The 16,774-nt window shown below is 48.2% G+C and overlaps 2 protein-coding genes across 2 annotated transcripts; both read right to left on the minus strand.

Annotated features, from left to right (window-relative positions):
• Positions 1 to 680: 680 nt before the first annotated feature.
• Positions 681 to 7,579, minus strand: KRT32 (keratin 32; the record flags this gene model as incomplete). Its single annotated transcript, XM_080923718.1, has 7 exons — positions 681 to 810; positions 3,380 to 3,600; positions 4,199 to 4,324; positions 4,407 to 4,568; positions 5,759 to 5,915; positions 6,080 to 6,162; positions 7,097 to 7,579. 7 exons carry the CDS (start codon positions 7,577 to 7,579, stop codon positions 681 to 683), a joined length of 1,362 nt encoding a protein of 453 aa, XP_080779844.1.
• A 4,920-nt stretch (positions 7,580 to 12,499) lies between these two features.
• Positions 12,500 to 15,837, minus strand: KRT35 (keratin 35; the record flags this gene model as incomplete). The annotated part of the gene is made up of 7 exons (XM_080923716.1): positions 12,500 to 12,647; positions 12,937 to 13,157; positions 13,602 to 13,727; positions 13,872 to 14,033; positions 14,199 to 14,355; positions 14,533 to 14,615; positions 15,367 to 15,837. 7 exons carry the CDS (start codon positions 15,835 to 15,837, stop codon positions 12,500 to 12,502), a joined length of 1,368 nt encoding a protein of 455 aa, XP_080779842.1.
• Positions 15,838 to 16,774: the final 937 nt, after the last annotated feature.

Below are 16,774 nucleotides of genomic sequence, written 5' to 3' on the forward strand. Positions count from 1 at the left end.
TTATAGCATTGTTTAGTAATTACCCTTTGAGTCTGCTGAAACAAGTAGGCTGGAGAGATAGCTCAGTGGTTAAGAGCATTCGCTGCTCCTCCAGAGGACCTGAGATGGGTTTCCAGTGCTTACATGGTGATCTTCAACCATCTATAATTCTAGTTCTATGAAGGATCCAACATCTTCTGGCCTCCACAGGCACCAGGCATGGTTGTGGTGCACATACATACAAAGCAGGCAAAACACTTATACACATAAAAATAGCTGATGTTTTAAAAATGAGAGGCACAAGAAAGCAAAATATGGGCACTTTCTTCCTGAACCCAGATGAAGAGGTTGGCTTGTGAATGGACCATCCTGAGAAACAAAGAAATGCAAACTTGCAGAGCCACTGGATTAAATTTTATTTGCAGTTTAGCTGAAAACACATGCACTCTGAGAAAGCGGAGACAACCAGAAACTTCACCAAAAAGAACCTTCTGCCCAGGGAAACAAAGGAGGCAGCGTTGAAGCAATGTAGTATCAGAACATGTTGCTAGTGTCCACTTCCTGGTTCTGGTCAGGGCCAACTAGGCTGGCCACACTCTTTTCTTGGTCTCAGGATTGTGGCCAGGCTTGGTGTGAAGAGGCACCAGGCCACAGAACTCAGGTCCCTCTGGGACCCACACACTGAGGGATGTTCAGATGCTTCAGTAGCGGGTCTGTAGGCAGGGTGAACAGGGCACACAAACAGTGCGGGGCACACAGACAGAGCGGGATGCCCCAGGGGAGGGTGCACAAGGCTGGCAGGAGGGAGTGGAGCAAGGGTTACAGGGTAACCTGGGAGAAAAAGCCACAGTGGGGAAAAATTAGTGGAGGAGCCCAAGTCATAACATACCTTGACAATTCTGCCCTCAGGAGCCTCTCTAATGGCTCCATTCTACATCACCTCCACCTGGCTTTCCTTAAATTCCCTCACTTTGCCTGTGCTACCTCCATGGCCTCTCAGATGACCCTTACTCCCAACTCTACTCTTGCCTCTCCTTCCAACCCCTGGCAGATTGTTGGCCAGAGGGGTCTCCAGTAGACAGCAATTTAATCATGTCCCTCCCCTACCTAAGACTTAGTAGCTTCCATTAGTGCTTGAGACAACCATCAGCCTCTTTAATAGACATGTGGGTCCTACTCCCACGTCTCACAGCTCCGATGCCTGAGCTTCAGCCTTCCGCCAGTTCCTCCATGAGCTACGTAGCTCAGGCTGTGAGATATATGTCTCCTCTTTCTAGAAATCTCTTGTATAGCCATTCTCCTAATCCATTCCTCCTCTTCTTTAAAAGCTCAACTCAACTGTTACATCACCCTTGAACCCTCCTATCTCAGTGTTAAACATCTCAGCTCCTCCTATGGTGATAGCTAACTACTGCACAGTGGTCTGTCTCCCCTCCAGGCAGTTGAGATCCAGGGTTATGCTTGTGTACCCACTGTATACCTGGCATAGAGCAGGCAATTCATAAGAATGCCTTGAATAAGGGGAAATAATAAATGGATGTGGAATGAATGCATGGCAAAAAGAAATAGGATGACCTCAGAGACTGACAGACTAGGAAGACCAGGGCACCAAACCAGAAACAACACACTGGACACCAGACTATCTACCAAACAGCTCAGAGGCTCAATGTGTAGCCCGAAGGCCACATTCAGCCTTAATTATGTAATGTGGCTCGCATGGTTTTTTTCATTTGTTAAATATATTTTAAAGTTGGAAACTTTTAAAGCTTGGAAAAATACAAATCTTGGCTTTTCTTGGACTGGAAGGCCAGCAGCACACGGGATCTGCATCCTATGAGGTGGAACTGACTGTAAGATATATATATATATATATATATATATATATATATATATATATATATATATATATATATATATATGCCCCCTGGAGCATAGCACAAGCTCGCTGGCTTCTGCTGGCCCCACAGGCTCCACATCACGTGTGGATGGTAATAGCCTGGCCCTGGCCAGCATGTGAGTCTACAGCACTTGCCATGGTGGGATAGGATTCTGAGTAACAGAAAATCAAGACGAAAGGTTGGACAAGAAAATGCTCCGAAGACTGGGGAGATATCTCAGTGAGTAAAGGTTTCATCATACAAATATAAAGACCTGATTGGATCCCCAGAATCTACATAAGATCAGATACAGCATGTTCTGTAGTCCTAGTAGTCCTATAGTGAGAGGGTCAGCAGAGGTGAGACCACCCTCAGAAGCTTGTGGGCCAGCTAGACTAGTATATGTCATGGCAGAGAAGAGACCTCGTCTCAAATAAACTGGAAACCTGAGCTTGTCCTCTGACCTACACACACACACACACACACACACACACACACATGTTGCACACATACACTGTAGCACATGCACAGCCACATTCATATATTTAGAGAGACATTTACATGTACACACATGCATACATGTGCACATACAGAGATTTTTGGAAGAAGGAAAAAAGGGAGGAAGGAAAGAAGGAAGAAAGAGAGGGGGAAGGTAGAAGAGGAAGAGGAAGAGGGAGAGGGAGAGTTCTCTCCAAGAGCTACTAGCACACTTGATGTTCACAACAGCCTGCACCCAGAAGACAATGCCAGGTCCTGCTGATTAGGCTTGCATAACAGTGGGGACAGATTCCTCCTGCGCTCCCCTCTTTGCTCCTGAATACTGTCCCTGCCTGGTTTCCCTCCCACTCAGTTCTTCCAGCATTTCTCAGGGTAATCTTCCCAAATAGCAGCTTTCTTTGATTCAGACAAGAATTCTTTATCGGGCATCTGCCATGTACCAAGCCTAAGGAACAAAATGTGTCCTACTGTTTCCGTATTCCAGATGTTTATCAGCTAGCAGAGAGACGGGTGATTACTGTGACTCTCTGCCATTTCCTCAAAACAGTGAAGGTCTCTAATGTTCCAGTGTGTCCTTTATAGTTAGCCGTGATGACCTTCAGCTGGCCATTCCTCCCCTGTAGCCCACCTGAAGTCAGCCACATTAAGCTACCTCATGTCCTCCCAATACCCCCAAAACCCCTCTCCCCAGAATAACCTTCAGTGATCTGTCTGCCTGTGCCCTGACAAATGCAACAATCTGAAGGCGGGTGTTTTCTCATCATCTCTCAGTATCCTCCAGGACGCCCAATGCATGATGCACAGTAGGCACAGATGTCAGCTCAGAGAGACGGACTCCTTTGGGATGGTGGCCTAAACACTATTACCTGGCTTCCTTTAGACCATGCCATCTTTCTGGTGCCTGCTTAATTTTGATAGACCCTAAGCTCATGTCCCTTGAGTACAGGCAGATAGATGGACTTGCTTCCTAGGCCCCACCTAGGGACCTGGTGGACACCCTCCAGAGACTCTCCCCAGACACTCACTTGCTGTCCTCGCTCTCCAGCAGGCCCCTGTACGTGTCAATCTCACACTCCAGCCGGGCCTTGACATCCAGCAACACCTTATACTCCTGGTTCTGTCTCTCCAGGTCACAGCGGATGTCAGCCAGCTGAGACTCCACGTTGGTGATCATGCACTGCATCTGGGACAGCTGGGAGGTGAAGCGGCCCTCCGTCTCCCCCAGCGTGTTTTCCAGAGAGTCTCTCTAAGACAAGGGAAAGACATTCCTGTGAAGAAGCCTGCTGCTGTCTGTGGCCTGGGTCAGAAAGACACAAGAAGAGCCACGTCTCTTGGTCCCTCTTTTCTAAGACACTGTGGACACCGAAGTCCAGAAACAGATCAAGTCATTAAGCATCCAGTATATGGTAGAACCAGAGTTTGAACCCAAGTCCTGAGTCTGCCTCTACGCAGTTTGGAGTTGGAGTTCATCAGATATTCTAATAGCTTTCTGATGACTTTCATATGGGAGCCCTTAAAAAGTACCCAGATCCAAGCCAAGCCTCCAGACACTCTGGTTCCATTGGTCTAGGGAAAGTCCTAGATGTCAGGATTATTTAATCTCTGTAGATAACATCAAGAACAAGGGGTCGGAAGGACAGGCTAAGTAGACATCTTAGGGAAATCATGTTTGACATCCAATGTGGATATCCCTTTATCTCTGAGCTGGTACTTGAGAGAACCAAGAAAGTCAGCTGAGGGTATGCATCTGTAGCTCAATATGATTCTCCTCCTACCTCCTAACATGCCTGTATCCCATACCCAGTGGTTTCCTGGATCCAGAGGTGACCACCAGCAGCACTCACCAGGCTGTGCTGAGCCTGTAGTTCTATCTCCAGAGTATTGACTGTTCGTCTCAGGTCAATGATGTCTGATTGGTAACTCTGAAGCTGCTCTGAGCTTGTGGCCACCTGCTTGTTAAGCTCCTCCATCTGCAGTAAGGAGAAGGAAAAGGCTAGGAGTTCCTTCCTTGGGGTACTGAAGAGACCAACCTCTTGGGAGAAATGTGCCTACCTGCAGATTGAACCATTCCTCCACATCCCTGTGGTTGGTTTCCACCATGGTCTCATACTGACATCTCATCTCCTCCAGCATCCTGGTTAGGTCCACAGGAGGTGCGGCATCTACCTCAATGTTAAGACGATCCCCGAGCTGTTGTCGAAGGACACCGACTTCCTGAAAAGACACAAGACCCCAGGTAAGTATGAGAAATACATAAAATATAATAAGAGATACAGAAGAGCACAGAATTGGGGGGGGCAGTGCTTCAGGGACTGAAGCGTATCCTGCAGAGCCTCAGTGGTCTTCCAGCTCCAGATAAATACCCCTGGTGACACTTCCTGTCACTTGAACAGAAGCCAAGTTCAAGGACATTTTCAAATCCAATTGGACTAAGATGGAAAACCTATGTACACCCTCTCCCATTTTCTCATCATGCCACCAGCTCCAGCCATCAAGGAAGGATGGCCACAGAGTCTGACTTTACTTGATCCAAGGTCCAAACGAGAAGAGGTCCCTCCCCGGGCTTGCCTGCCAGTGAGAGAAAGTTGCCACTGTGGCTGCCCAAGTATGTGATAATGCCTCATTAGTGACTTCTTGGTGCAGTTCCCAACTCTCTGGTTTAAGATGGATGAGTCAGGTGCTCCAGGGCATTCAGGGAATACATGGTGACTTATTGGTATTTTACATTTAAGCCTAAGGAAGCCTAGCCATAATCCAGAGACACCTGTCCATTCAAATCCCAAGTGAATGGTGTGCGAGTCAACCCAGAGGAGGGCCAAAGCACCATAGAAAGAAACAGTATCTATGACTTAAGTGTATTTTTTTTCTTCCATACAGATGGAAGAAAGAGGTAGACAAGAATGGAGATAGAACCAAGATGAAAAACACCAAAGTCCAGCCCTTAGAAGAGGAGGTCTCACCTAATAGGCAGCCTGACAAAGACAGACAGACTCTGTGTACATTCTAGAATGTAAACATCCTACGGCCCCACTGTACTACTCTCCCTCTAGGATGAGGCCCTCACCAAAAAGACAGATGCAGTCTCTGCTAGAAACACTTGGCAGTCTCCAAAAAATACAGAAGAGACGCATTTGTACACCTACCAAGATGTAGGTGTTTCATGGCCAGGAACTGGGTCATATCCATGATCCAGGTAGTATCATTAAATCCTCTCAATGACCCTATACGGTAGTTATCTCTGTTTCATGGGTGATGAGACTCAGGAAGCATACATGAATCCCATAAAATCACAGAAAGGATATGTGGTTCACCTGGCAATTTTAACACAATGTCTGTCCAACTCCAAACCTTTAGTTTTCCTCATGCAAATCCCAGACCTACCTCTGGTTCACCTCTCATCTCACCTCTTCATGGTTCCTCTTGAGGCACAGAAGCTCCTCCTTCAGGGACTCTACTTGAGCCTCCAGGTCAGCCTTATTCAGGGTCAGCTCATCCAGAATCCTGCGCAGGCCATTGGTGTCTGCTTCTACCAGCTGTCTTAGGGCCAGCTCTGTCTCATACCTACAAAAAGATTAGGGTCAGCAACCAAAAGGTAGAACTGTATACAGAACTCAAGAAAGGCTTTAAAATGCTTGCAGTGTCTAACCCTGTATGAAACCAGTAGAGAGCTAGCCTAAGAATATATGAGGAAGACTCCTTACCCCCAAGTCCCCTACCAAACTCACTTGGTTCTGAAGTCATCTGCAGCCAGCTTGGCATTGTCAATGTGCACAATCATCCTTGCATTCTCTGCCTTAGTGCACAGAACCTGCCAATGAAGGCACAGAGAGTAGGTGAGTGCAGGATGAAAAGAAGAAAAGGAACACAGTGAAAATGTCCTAGTTTTGTGTCTGTTGCTGTGATAAAATCCCTGACAAAAAGCACCATAGAAGAAGAATTTATCTGGCTTAGAATTCCAATTATAGTCTATTATTGAAGGGAAGTCAAACAACTAGTCACGTCACATCCACAGTCAAGAGCAGAAAGAAATAAATGCATGGCTGTGTGTATGCTTGCTTGCTTGCTTGCTTGCTTGCTTGCTTGCTTGCTTGCTTGCTTGCTTACTTGCCTGCTTGCTTGCCTGCTTGCTTGCTCACAGCTTGATTGCTCCATTCTTATACAGTTCAGTTCCCCCCTGCCTAGGGAATGGTGCCACTCATAGTAGACTGCCTCTTCCCACATCTATTAACACAACTTAGAATCATCTGGGAAGAGAGCTACAATGAGGCATTGCTTACATTGTGTTTGCCTGTGGGCTTATCTTTGCAAGATTGTCTTCAGCTAATTGAGATCTTCCATGAGCAATTATATAAGGGAAGAACCCAACTCTGACAGAGAAGCTCTTGATATTTACTAAAAATTCAACAGATACAGAGGCTGTGCTTGTATTTTTTACTGAATTCTCTTTAAATATCCCTTTAAAGATGGAGTGTTACTCTCTCCATTTTACAGATGAAGAAACTGAAGTCTAAAAAAGGAAAGGGGGCCTTCAAAGCTATGTAGTATGTCAATGATAGACCTGAAGGCAGAGTTCTTTCTACATTAAGGACTCTGGCTGAGTGTTCAAGCTAGAAGAAAATCCTAAGCCCTGGGGAGATCGCTTTCCCCCAGAGCACAGCTGAAAACGTTAATGAGACTCAAACTTAGAGTACTGGCTTTTCTGGATACTTCTCCCAGCTAGTCTGTTTACAACCCGTGCTCACCTTTTGCTGTAGCTCTTCGATGGTCTGGAAGTAGGACTGGTAATCAGGACACATGGTCAGCACCTGTGCCTGGTAGACATCTTGGATCTTGCCCTCCAGCTCTGCATTCTCTCTCTCCAGCTGCCTCACCTTCTCCAGGTAGTTGGCCAGGCGGTCATTCAGGAACTGCATGGTCTCCTTCTCATTGCCATTGAAGGAGCCCTCACAGAACAGGCCATAGGTACCCATGGAGCTGGAGATGCAACCAGTTGGCCGGCGGTTGCTGGGTTGGCAGGAGCTGGACAAGTAGGTCTTGGAAAGGCAACTGGCTGGCCTGTAGGTGGTAGGCATGCAGACGGGGGGCATGCACTGCAGGGGCTGACAGACATAGCCCAGGCACAGCTCAGACCTGCTGCCCATGTTACTGGAACAGACGGAGGAAGGCCGTGCCGAGCTCTTGAGTGACGCAGAAGAGGTGTTGGTGACACAACAGCTGGATGGCATGCTAGGACGGTCCTTTCTCCCAGCAGCTCCCTGGATCTCTACAGAGTCCGTCCCAACTGGGCCTTTTTATACTCTTGGAGCAAAGGGGCTCCATCTAAAGTATTCTCAGGGGGAGTGTTGATGTTTATACTTGGCCCCAGAGGAAGCTGATAATTAATTTGTAATTTGGTTTCCAATAAGGAGTTCCTTTCCTCATAAAAGAGGCCAAACTTATCATTTGGCTAAAGTGGAACTCTGGGTCCTTGTCATTGGTCACCCGGGGGAAGAGCATCAAGACACATCTTCAAAGGACCAGCCCACACCTGGGCCCTCATTACCAGGGTGTGGCAGCAGATGCTGCCACAGCCTGTCCTGTGTTGCCATGGACCTTGCCCACTGCATCCCCGCCTGCACCTGCCCTAGGGAAGGCTGCAAGCCTGCAGAAAGGTAGATGCCCCTTTAATGAAAGCATTTTGTGTGGGAAGAGGTCTGGCCCCTTCACAAGGAACTGTGTGGGTGGCAAAGCTGCCTCAATACCGTGGCATAAATCTGGAGAGATAGGAAAGAGACCAGAGGCCTCAGATATGTCTCATCCTCCCACCTATGGAAAGGCCCTATCATGGAGGAGAAAAGGAACCGAAGACACAAAGCACGTAAGACATCTTTTCAGTTGAATGCAAACGAGAAAGGGAGAGGTGAAGGTTTGTCTCCTTGGAAATGCAGCTCATTGTTAGAAATCCCTCTAGAAGGCAGAGACTCTGCCTCTACTCTCTCCAGGTCCTCCACCTGAAGATGGCAGCCACTGTGGAATGTTCAACTGTTCCCTACTAAGACTGAGGTTGAACAAGTTAGAGCTGGGTCTCCTTTTACTTTTCACAGTGATACAAAGGGAAGGCTAGTGTTTGGGACCCCACTGAGTAGAAGCCTTGTAAGCCAGGCCTTTGTGAGGAAACATTCTATATGAGCTAAGATACAGGGATCATGTATACCTAGTTATAAAGCCTTGGGCATCCCCTGGAAGCAACAGGCTGAACTAATCCTATTCGGTTCCAGCTGTGAATGCTGTGGGTTTTCCTGCACATGTTCTATTGCCACTTTTTCATTCTCTCCTGTAGTTACTTCCCTTGTTGCTGTGACAAAATCCCTGAAAAGGAAAGGAAGAAAGGCATGCTGTTGGAGGGTCTACAGTTCATCATGGCCGCAGGAGCTTGAGGCAGCTGGTCACATTGATTCCAGTCGAGAAAGAGAGAGAAATGAATGCTGGTGCTTCACTGGCTTTCTTTCTATTCCATTCAGAACCCTAGACCATGGAATGGTGCTGCACGTGTTCAAGGTGGGTCTTCTTGCCATACTCAAACCTCTCTAGAAACACCTTTGTAGACATGCCCAGAGGTGTGTCTCCCAGGTGATTCTAAATCACACCAAGTTGTCAATCAAAATTGACCATCACACTCTATTCTCAATATAATGTGAGGATACAAGCCCTTGTTGTACCCTTCCAGCTACTGCCTTCAGAAGCATTGGCAAGAGCGCGGAAAATGGGAAATAACAACCATAATTCCAGTAGCTTTGTCTCAATGGACAGTTTGGAGAGTCTGATGATGTCAGATGGAGGGAAGTGGAAGAGCAATGGCAGCTACATCTGATCAGACACCTCAGCCACCCTTCAACATCATAACCAGCACTTCCTGGCGATGAAGTAAGTGGACACCAGGCACAGCACTGAGGACTTGACGTTGGTTTCCTCACTTCGCCCCTGTGGTTATCCTCTTCTCTTCGCTGTGGAGAAATACCCTGATGAAAGAAACATAGGCAAGAGATGATTCTGTCCCCCAGTCTGAAGGGATCGCCCATCATGGCTGAGGAATCATGGCAGTAGGACCTCAAGGCAGCATTGCATCTGTGGTTAGGAAGCAGAAAATCTCCCTAGTTACAGTACCCAAAAACCCTCTGACTAGTGCACAGACATGCAGCCCTGGCTCTACATCAGTGTTCCCCAAACAGCTCTCAGACACCCCAGAACTAGACCAATCTCGGGCCAACTAAATCAGGATTTCTGGGGATCAAGGCAGGCAAGACTTGTTCTCTGTTTTGTTTGTTTCTTTGTTTTTTGTTTTGTCGTGTTGTGATTTGGGTTTGTTAGATCTTTATTTTTAAGCTCTCTGGGTCATTCCTGTGTTCAGACAAAGGTGAAATCATCTGGCTGCATGGAGAAAAGATTGTAAGTTAAAAGCAAAAGCAAATGAGATAAGAAAAGGTAGGGTGGTGAGCATCATCTGGGAAGGAGCTGATTCTGAGGACACTGGGGAGAAGAGTGGGACTTTACTAGAGCCTGAGATCAAGAGAGTGAATTTTACTGCTGACAGCCACCTTCAGAGTCAAAACTAACATATGCATTATTATAAATATATATTATTTATATACATAAACCAGCTAACGCATACAACTTCTCCATCCATTGGTTACTGTTGTTTAGATTTCTTTTATTTGTTTGTAATGAAGAGAACGCATGTGATGAGGTGCTCGTGGAGGCCAGAGGGCATTGGAGCCCCTGGAAATGGACTTACAGGTCTTGTGAGCTGCCTGACATGTGTACTAGGACCCAAATCAAACTCTAGTCCTCTGCAAGAACAGCAAACTCTTTACCCCAAGCCATCTCTCCAGCCCCACAACTCCGTACATACTTTGGCTAGCCTGGGGTAACTTGGCATTGCTATCTGGAAATGCTGCCTCAGAAATGAAATTTCAGCAGAGAAAAGTAGATGCCTGCCCTCAGAGCGTCCAACTGAAAGGACAAGCCAGCATTGGCCAGTTTCCAGATGCCAACTGTATGCTCGGTGAAGTACTGGGAAGATTGCAGCATAGTAAGTAAGTGTTACCTACTCTGTTTTCCTCAGGAGAAAACTGAGACTCAGAAGGGGACTATAACCTGTCAACATTCTCCCACAGTGGTGAGGCTGGGATTTGAACCCAGACACCTCTGACTCTATATTCTAGTTCTGCATTTCTTATAGTAATAACACAGCCTCCTCCTATCACTAAAATAGATGAATAATAGATGGATAGATGAATGGATAAATAGATATATGACTAGATATATAGATACATACATACATACATACATAGATAAATAGATTGGTTGATAGATAGATACATAGATACATGAATTATAGATAGATAGGTAGATAGATGATAGATAGATAGATAGATAGATAGATAGATAGATAGATAGAGTAGAAGTGGGGGTCCAAGACCTTTCTCCCATGTACCTAGCATCCTACCTGGCACATATTTATGCTCAGTAAGGGTATGTTGAATAAAGTGAATGAGGCAGATGCCTGAGCCTCAGAAAATTCAGCCATTGTGTTCCAAGAAGACAGTGGTACAGGCCACCTAGAGCCAGGTTGCTGGCAGCTTCCCTTTTAGCTGGAATGGGGGGTTGATTCTGCAGCCAAATCAGAGTGAACTGTTCTGATGCACAGAAGGGGCAGCTCTGGCCCAGATCAGCCCAGTTTACTGTTGTGCTCTTTACCTTGGGCCACGATCACCATCTCAATATCACATGGTCTTTGGCGAGTACCTTTGTCATCTTTGAGGAGCGCATGTCCCTCTAGAGACAAGCTGCCTTCTTGACCACCTTAGAAAGTGCACTACCACCCTTGTCCCTTTCCCATTAGAATTGGAAGAACTTGGTGCCTTGCTTTGTCTTTTGAGGGAAGACATTCTGCACACACATGACAGGCTTCAGGGGGAGATGCCAGGAGTTCCTGTATCTGAGCCTCAACACCTCATTGGGTGCCAGGAGCACACAGATGCCTCCCAGGTCACAAGCCTTCTTACAAGTGGAAGTCCCAACTCCGCTCAGTCTCTGTGGCCTGTGTGTACTGGAACTGTGGACTAGTATGAGATTTCCTGAACCTAAAAAAGCTGCAAGAGAGGAGTTAATATAAATGAACCCCAAAACTACCCTGAATGTAGGGCATACACCACATTCTTTGTGAGGAGCATACACAGGCTAATAAAGTGGCTTACCTCAGCTTTATCAGGCCTATGCTAGAGCCCCAAGGGTTACTATGCATACCAAGAAGAAAAAGTAGGTAACAATTGTCACCACACTGGAGGAAAGCCAAGCAAAAAGCCACACAGCAAGGCCTTCAGTAGGCAAGGTGCCTTGCAATATCCTGAGTTCAATCCCCAGCACCTACTTTTTATTTTAAGCCAGGCATGTTGGCACATGCTTGTAATGTCTGTGCTTGGGAAGCAAAACCAGGTCTATCCCCGGAGCTCACTGATCACCCAGCCCATCCTACTTGGCAAGTTCCAAAGTAATGAGAGATCATGTCTTGGGGTAGGGGTGGGGGTTAGATAAAGCCTGAAGAACAATTCCCAAGGCTATCTCAAACATGGACACGCATCTTAAAAAGCTCCATTGAAATCTTCTAGCCACCCTCAATGATGAGCATAGGGATCCTGTTATTTTCAGGGTCACTTTAGGTCAAACATCCACCATGTGTCTGCCCAGCAGCCAATTTAAACCCAACATGGACACAAACCAACCAACCAACCAACCAACCAACCAACCAACCAACGCCGAAATGATGTGAGCCAGTCATTGGGAACCATAGCAAATGGCTTTATTGCCCCTCAGATACACTGTATTGAATTTCAAAACCTATAGAAACACACTCAGAAAAAAAGGAGCAGGCCCAGAACAGAGACCCTGGAGCCTGTTGAAATGTGAGGAGTCAAGGCCTGAAGGGCAACCAGCCCTAGTTGACAGGGTTAAAGAAACTTCAAGGCATTTATTTGCAGAGAACCTTCTCAGGGACTGGGCCTCGGCCCAGCATGAAAAAAAGGGACTTGTGCTGTAAGAAATGAATTGACTGGAGGCCATGTCAGAGCCCTGGAAGCAATGGCCTTGACCCTCTAAGCATGTTGCTCTCAGAACCGGCCCCCTGGGCAGGGCACACAGACGGGGCGAGGGCTGCAAGTTGTACGAGCTGTGCCCGTGCTGCAGGAGACCGCAGGAAGGCAGGGGAGACATGGCTTGGAGGGTGAGTAGTCAGGAGCACACGGGTTGCAGGGAAGCCTGGGAGACAGAGAGAGTCAAGTTACCGTCATCCTCCAGTTGCTATTTTCAATAACACTGACAGATCTGAGACTATACAAGCAGGAAGGTAGCTTTTAAATCCTGTCTCCTTGTTTTGCCCAAAGGGAAACAGGTGCCCAGAGAGAAACAGAACCAGTCGGAGCCATAGCTTGTCCCAAGAGCACAGCTAAAACACATAAAGCTCCTACATCAGGATAGCATGCTCTTCCTGGGCACCGAATGCTCTCCCAAGAGCTATGAAAGGGCGAGAGCATACAGCCAGACTCACTTGCTATCCTCGCTCTCCAGCAGGCCCCTGTACGTGTTGATCTCACACTCCAGCCGGGCCCGGACGTCCAGCAGCACCTGGTACTCCTGGTTCTGACGCTCCAGGTCAGCCCGGATCTCACCAAGCTGGGACTCCACGCTGCCGATCATGCACTGCATCTGGGCCAGCTGAGAGCTGTAGCGAGCTTCTGTCTCTGCCAGGGTGGAGTCCAAAGCATCTCTCTGGGAGGGCAAAGGGTATGGGGAAGAGGTCAGAGGCCAGAGAACTATCCATGAAGATCTACCTGGGTCTCAGTGGGACTTCTGAACACAAGAATGGAAGCTCAGAGAGTCACTGAGCTAGGAAATACCACACCCAGGCCACGGTGAAGATGAGCCAACCCAGCTCCTGTAGCCCCTTGATCCGGACAGCATGTCCTTCCTAATGGTACCTCTGAGTGATAATTACGCAGAAGGCCATCTTGTGCATAGGAGTACTAACCTCTTGTCTTTCACAAGGGTGGCTGTAAGGTACATCTGACCTTCATACCTTCTTCTCTGCACAGAGAAGCTCTGAGCTAAAGATTAGAACTCTTGGAGTCCTTTTGTATGGTCAACGTATAGAACCTAGGATTTTGTGCCTCCAAGCTTGGTTCAGCAGATGCTTCACCCCGTCTCGGGGCTTACCATGCTCTGCTGGGCTTGCAGCTCTATCTCCAGGGAGTTGACCGTGCGTCTCAACTCAATGATGTCCGACTGGCAGGACTGCAGCTGCTCTGAGCTGGACACGACCTGCTGGTTCAGTTCCTCAGTCTGAAACACACACACACACACAAACACGGGATCTAATCAGGAACCCTGAGATCTCAGCTTCAAAGATAGCAATGGTCACTCGGAATCGTGAGTATGAGTCAAGGAAGACCTTCCGGATTACCCATCTGCCTCTGCTGCACTGACCTGGGTGTCATACCAGTCCTCTGCATCCCTCCGGTTATTCTCCACCAAGGTCTCATACTGGCACCGCATCTCATCCAGGACGCGGTTCAGATCAACAGGTGGAGCAGCGTCCACCTCAACATTGAGTCGATCGCCGAGCTGGCAGCGCAGTGAGTTCACTTCCTGTGGTGCAGATGCGGGTCTGTTTCCAGGTGGCGGTATTCACCTCTTTCTTCCCATTCTCACCTACCCTCCTTACGTTTACCTTCCTCCCCTCACCTATCTCTTTCATGCCTACTCCTCCCCCATGCTCACTCCTCCCCCATGCTCACTCCTCCCCATGCTGACCTCCTCATGGTTCTTCTTGAGGCAGAGCAATTCCTCCTTCAGAGACTCCACCTGAGCTTCCAGGTCAGCCTTGCACAGAGTCAGATCATCCAGGATCCTGCGCAGGCCATTGATGTCAGCCTCCACCAACTGCCGCAGGGAAACCTCCGTCTCATACCTGCAGACACAGAGAAAGGTACCCAAACCTGTGATCCCATTTGTATCGAAGTCAAGCCCCACCTCCAGACTGGCCTGGTGCTGTAAGCCCCTCCCTCGTGCATACTGGATGCAGCTGAAACCCTGAGCCCAACCAACCATCACCAGCCCCAGTCCAGGTATAAGCAGGACAACTCACTTGGTCCTGAAGTCATCGGCAGCCAGCTTGGCATTGTCGATCTGCACCACCAGCCTGGCGTTCTCTGCCTTACTGCAAAGAGTCTGGGGACATAAAGATGTGAATTCACAGAAGGGGTAAGAACCTCCCCACACACACACACACACACATCCCTGCAACTATGCCCGTGGAAGGGGTTAGAGTATCATCCTGGAATCTCAACAGTGTGGGACTTCATGAGAGATTCGAGTTTATATCAGACAACAGAACCTCAAGAGCCCTTGCAGTGTGGTGTGCCTAGGATGTGTAGCCAAGGGCTGTTACAGGAAATGCTGTAGTGTGAGGGAACGAGGCTTCTCCCTGCCTTCCTGTTCCCCAGGCCTGCCATGAGCTCAAGGCAGATCACTGCCATCAACTACCCTCTGGTTCTCTGGTCACAAATGCTCTCCCTTGGGATCCAGCTGAGTCTTTTCAGAAATGAGGACATAGAAAGGTGTCTTCTCTGCTCTACAGATGGGGAACCTGAGCTTCACTCAACACACCAAACCCAACCTACCTGCCTCTTTAAAATTAGGACATTACATTTCAGAAAGATGAATGGCAGCGTCAACAGTCACACAGCCAAGTTAGTTAACACAGCCCATGCTGGAGTTCTGAGTCTACTAACTGCCATCCTGGTCACTTAACCAACCTGGCTTTGTCCTCATTTGGCAGGTTGGTCTAAGATTATTGGAAAGAATAGAAGAGCCCGCAGATGTGAATAAGTGTTGTTTCCTCCAAAAGTCCCCTATGGAAGCCAGGCTACAATCACACACATCCTACCGCCTGGGCCTGAAGCCACTCTGAAGCACTCACCTTCTTCTGCAGCTCCTCCATAGTCCGGAAGTAAGACTGGTAATCGGGGCACATGTAGGGCACCTGCTGCTCACACCACTCCCGAATTCGGCTCTCCAGGCTGGCATTCTCCTGCTCCAGCTGCCGAACCTTCTCCAGATAGCTAGCCAGGCGGTCATTCAGGGACTGCATGGTCTCCTTCTCATTGCCAGTGAGGATGCCATCCCCAAACCAGCCTCCACCCATGCCGTAACTGGTGGCAAAACCTCCTGCTGGGAGGCAGAGAGCTGGGAGGCAGCTGGACACCCTGTAATTGCCTCTACCCAGGCCAGCAGAACACACAGAGAAACTCCGGGCTCCCCGGGAAGGACTGGGCAGCTTACAAGAGCTACTGGAGTACATCCTGGACGTGCGTGTGGATCCCCCTCCAGCTTTCCCCGGGCTCTTCAGAGATCCTGAGGAGAAGCTGGCCTTGAGACATTTGGAAGCCATGGCCACAGCAACCCAGAAGTAAGCAGTGGGTCTCTGAGAGTAGACAGCAGTGGGTCTCTGAGAGTAGACACCTCTGAGAATCTGCTCCCTAGCCTGACTTTATACTTCTGCCCCAGTGGGCGTTGGTTGGCCCTTACAAAGTGTTTTCTCCTCGTTAAAGTTAATTCTACTTTCTATCAAAACCTCTCATTAGTCTGTTATTTAGCTTCCTGTGAACATATCCTGGCCTCGTAAAACAGAAGCCCCGTTGGATGAGTGGGCCCCATAGCCCTACATCCTGGGAAGGCCCAGTCCGCACTAGCTCTTCAAAGGGGCCCGTCATCAGAACCCAGACTTCACACTCCTTGTTAAGCAGGTGTGGGAGTCTCACCACTGTCTTTGCCTTCTCCAGCTTTGTCTCCTTTGATGGACAGTAGGGGTGGGGAGGGAGGGAGTAGACAAGGCTGAAAGTGGCTAGAAGGCAGAGGTCTTGTAGCTTGGACAAACATAAAAGGCTCTTGAATAGGCCCAGAAGATGTGGCCATGCTGACATATTGTTTCAGGTTCCTCTGGACTGAGATGGTTTTAATGTGACACGAACGACCTTTTGTCCTGGACAAGATGGGACATTAGTGACTCTCAACCCAACAGAGCCTTCACGGGCTCACACCCCTACTTCCTTGCCAGGAGCTCTGTTCTAATTACATAGCTTCAGCTCTAGCCAAAATAATTCCAAGTCAGTTCCTGGTGACAGCTAGAGCCAGGCTTAGGAGAACATGTCTTTTCCAGCCCAAGTAGAAATGGAGAAGGCTTTGCTCCTAGTTGCCTGAACTGGTGGAGGAGAAGGTGAGTATCTGATTCACTCATCTCCTCAGCAGGTATAAGAAACCTCAGCCTCATGGGCTCATCTCTACACTGAAAACTGACTGGCCTGATGCCTAGAAGGTCTGATGAAACA

This window comes from Micromys minutus, assembly GCF_963924665.1.
Source record: "Micromys minutus genome assembly, chromosome: 10".
Taxonomy (NCBI): domain Eukaryota; kingdom Metazoa; phylum Chordata; class Mammalia; order Rodentia; family Muridae; genus Micromys; species Micromys minutus.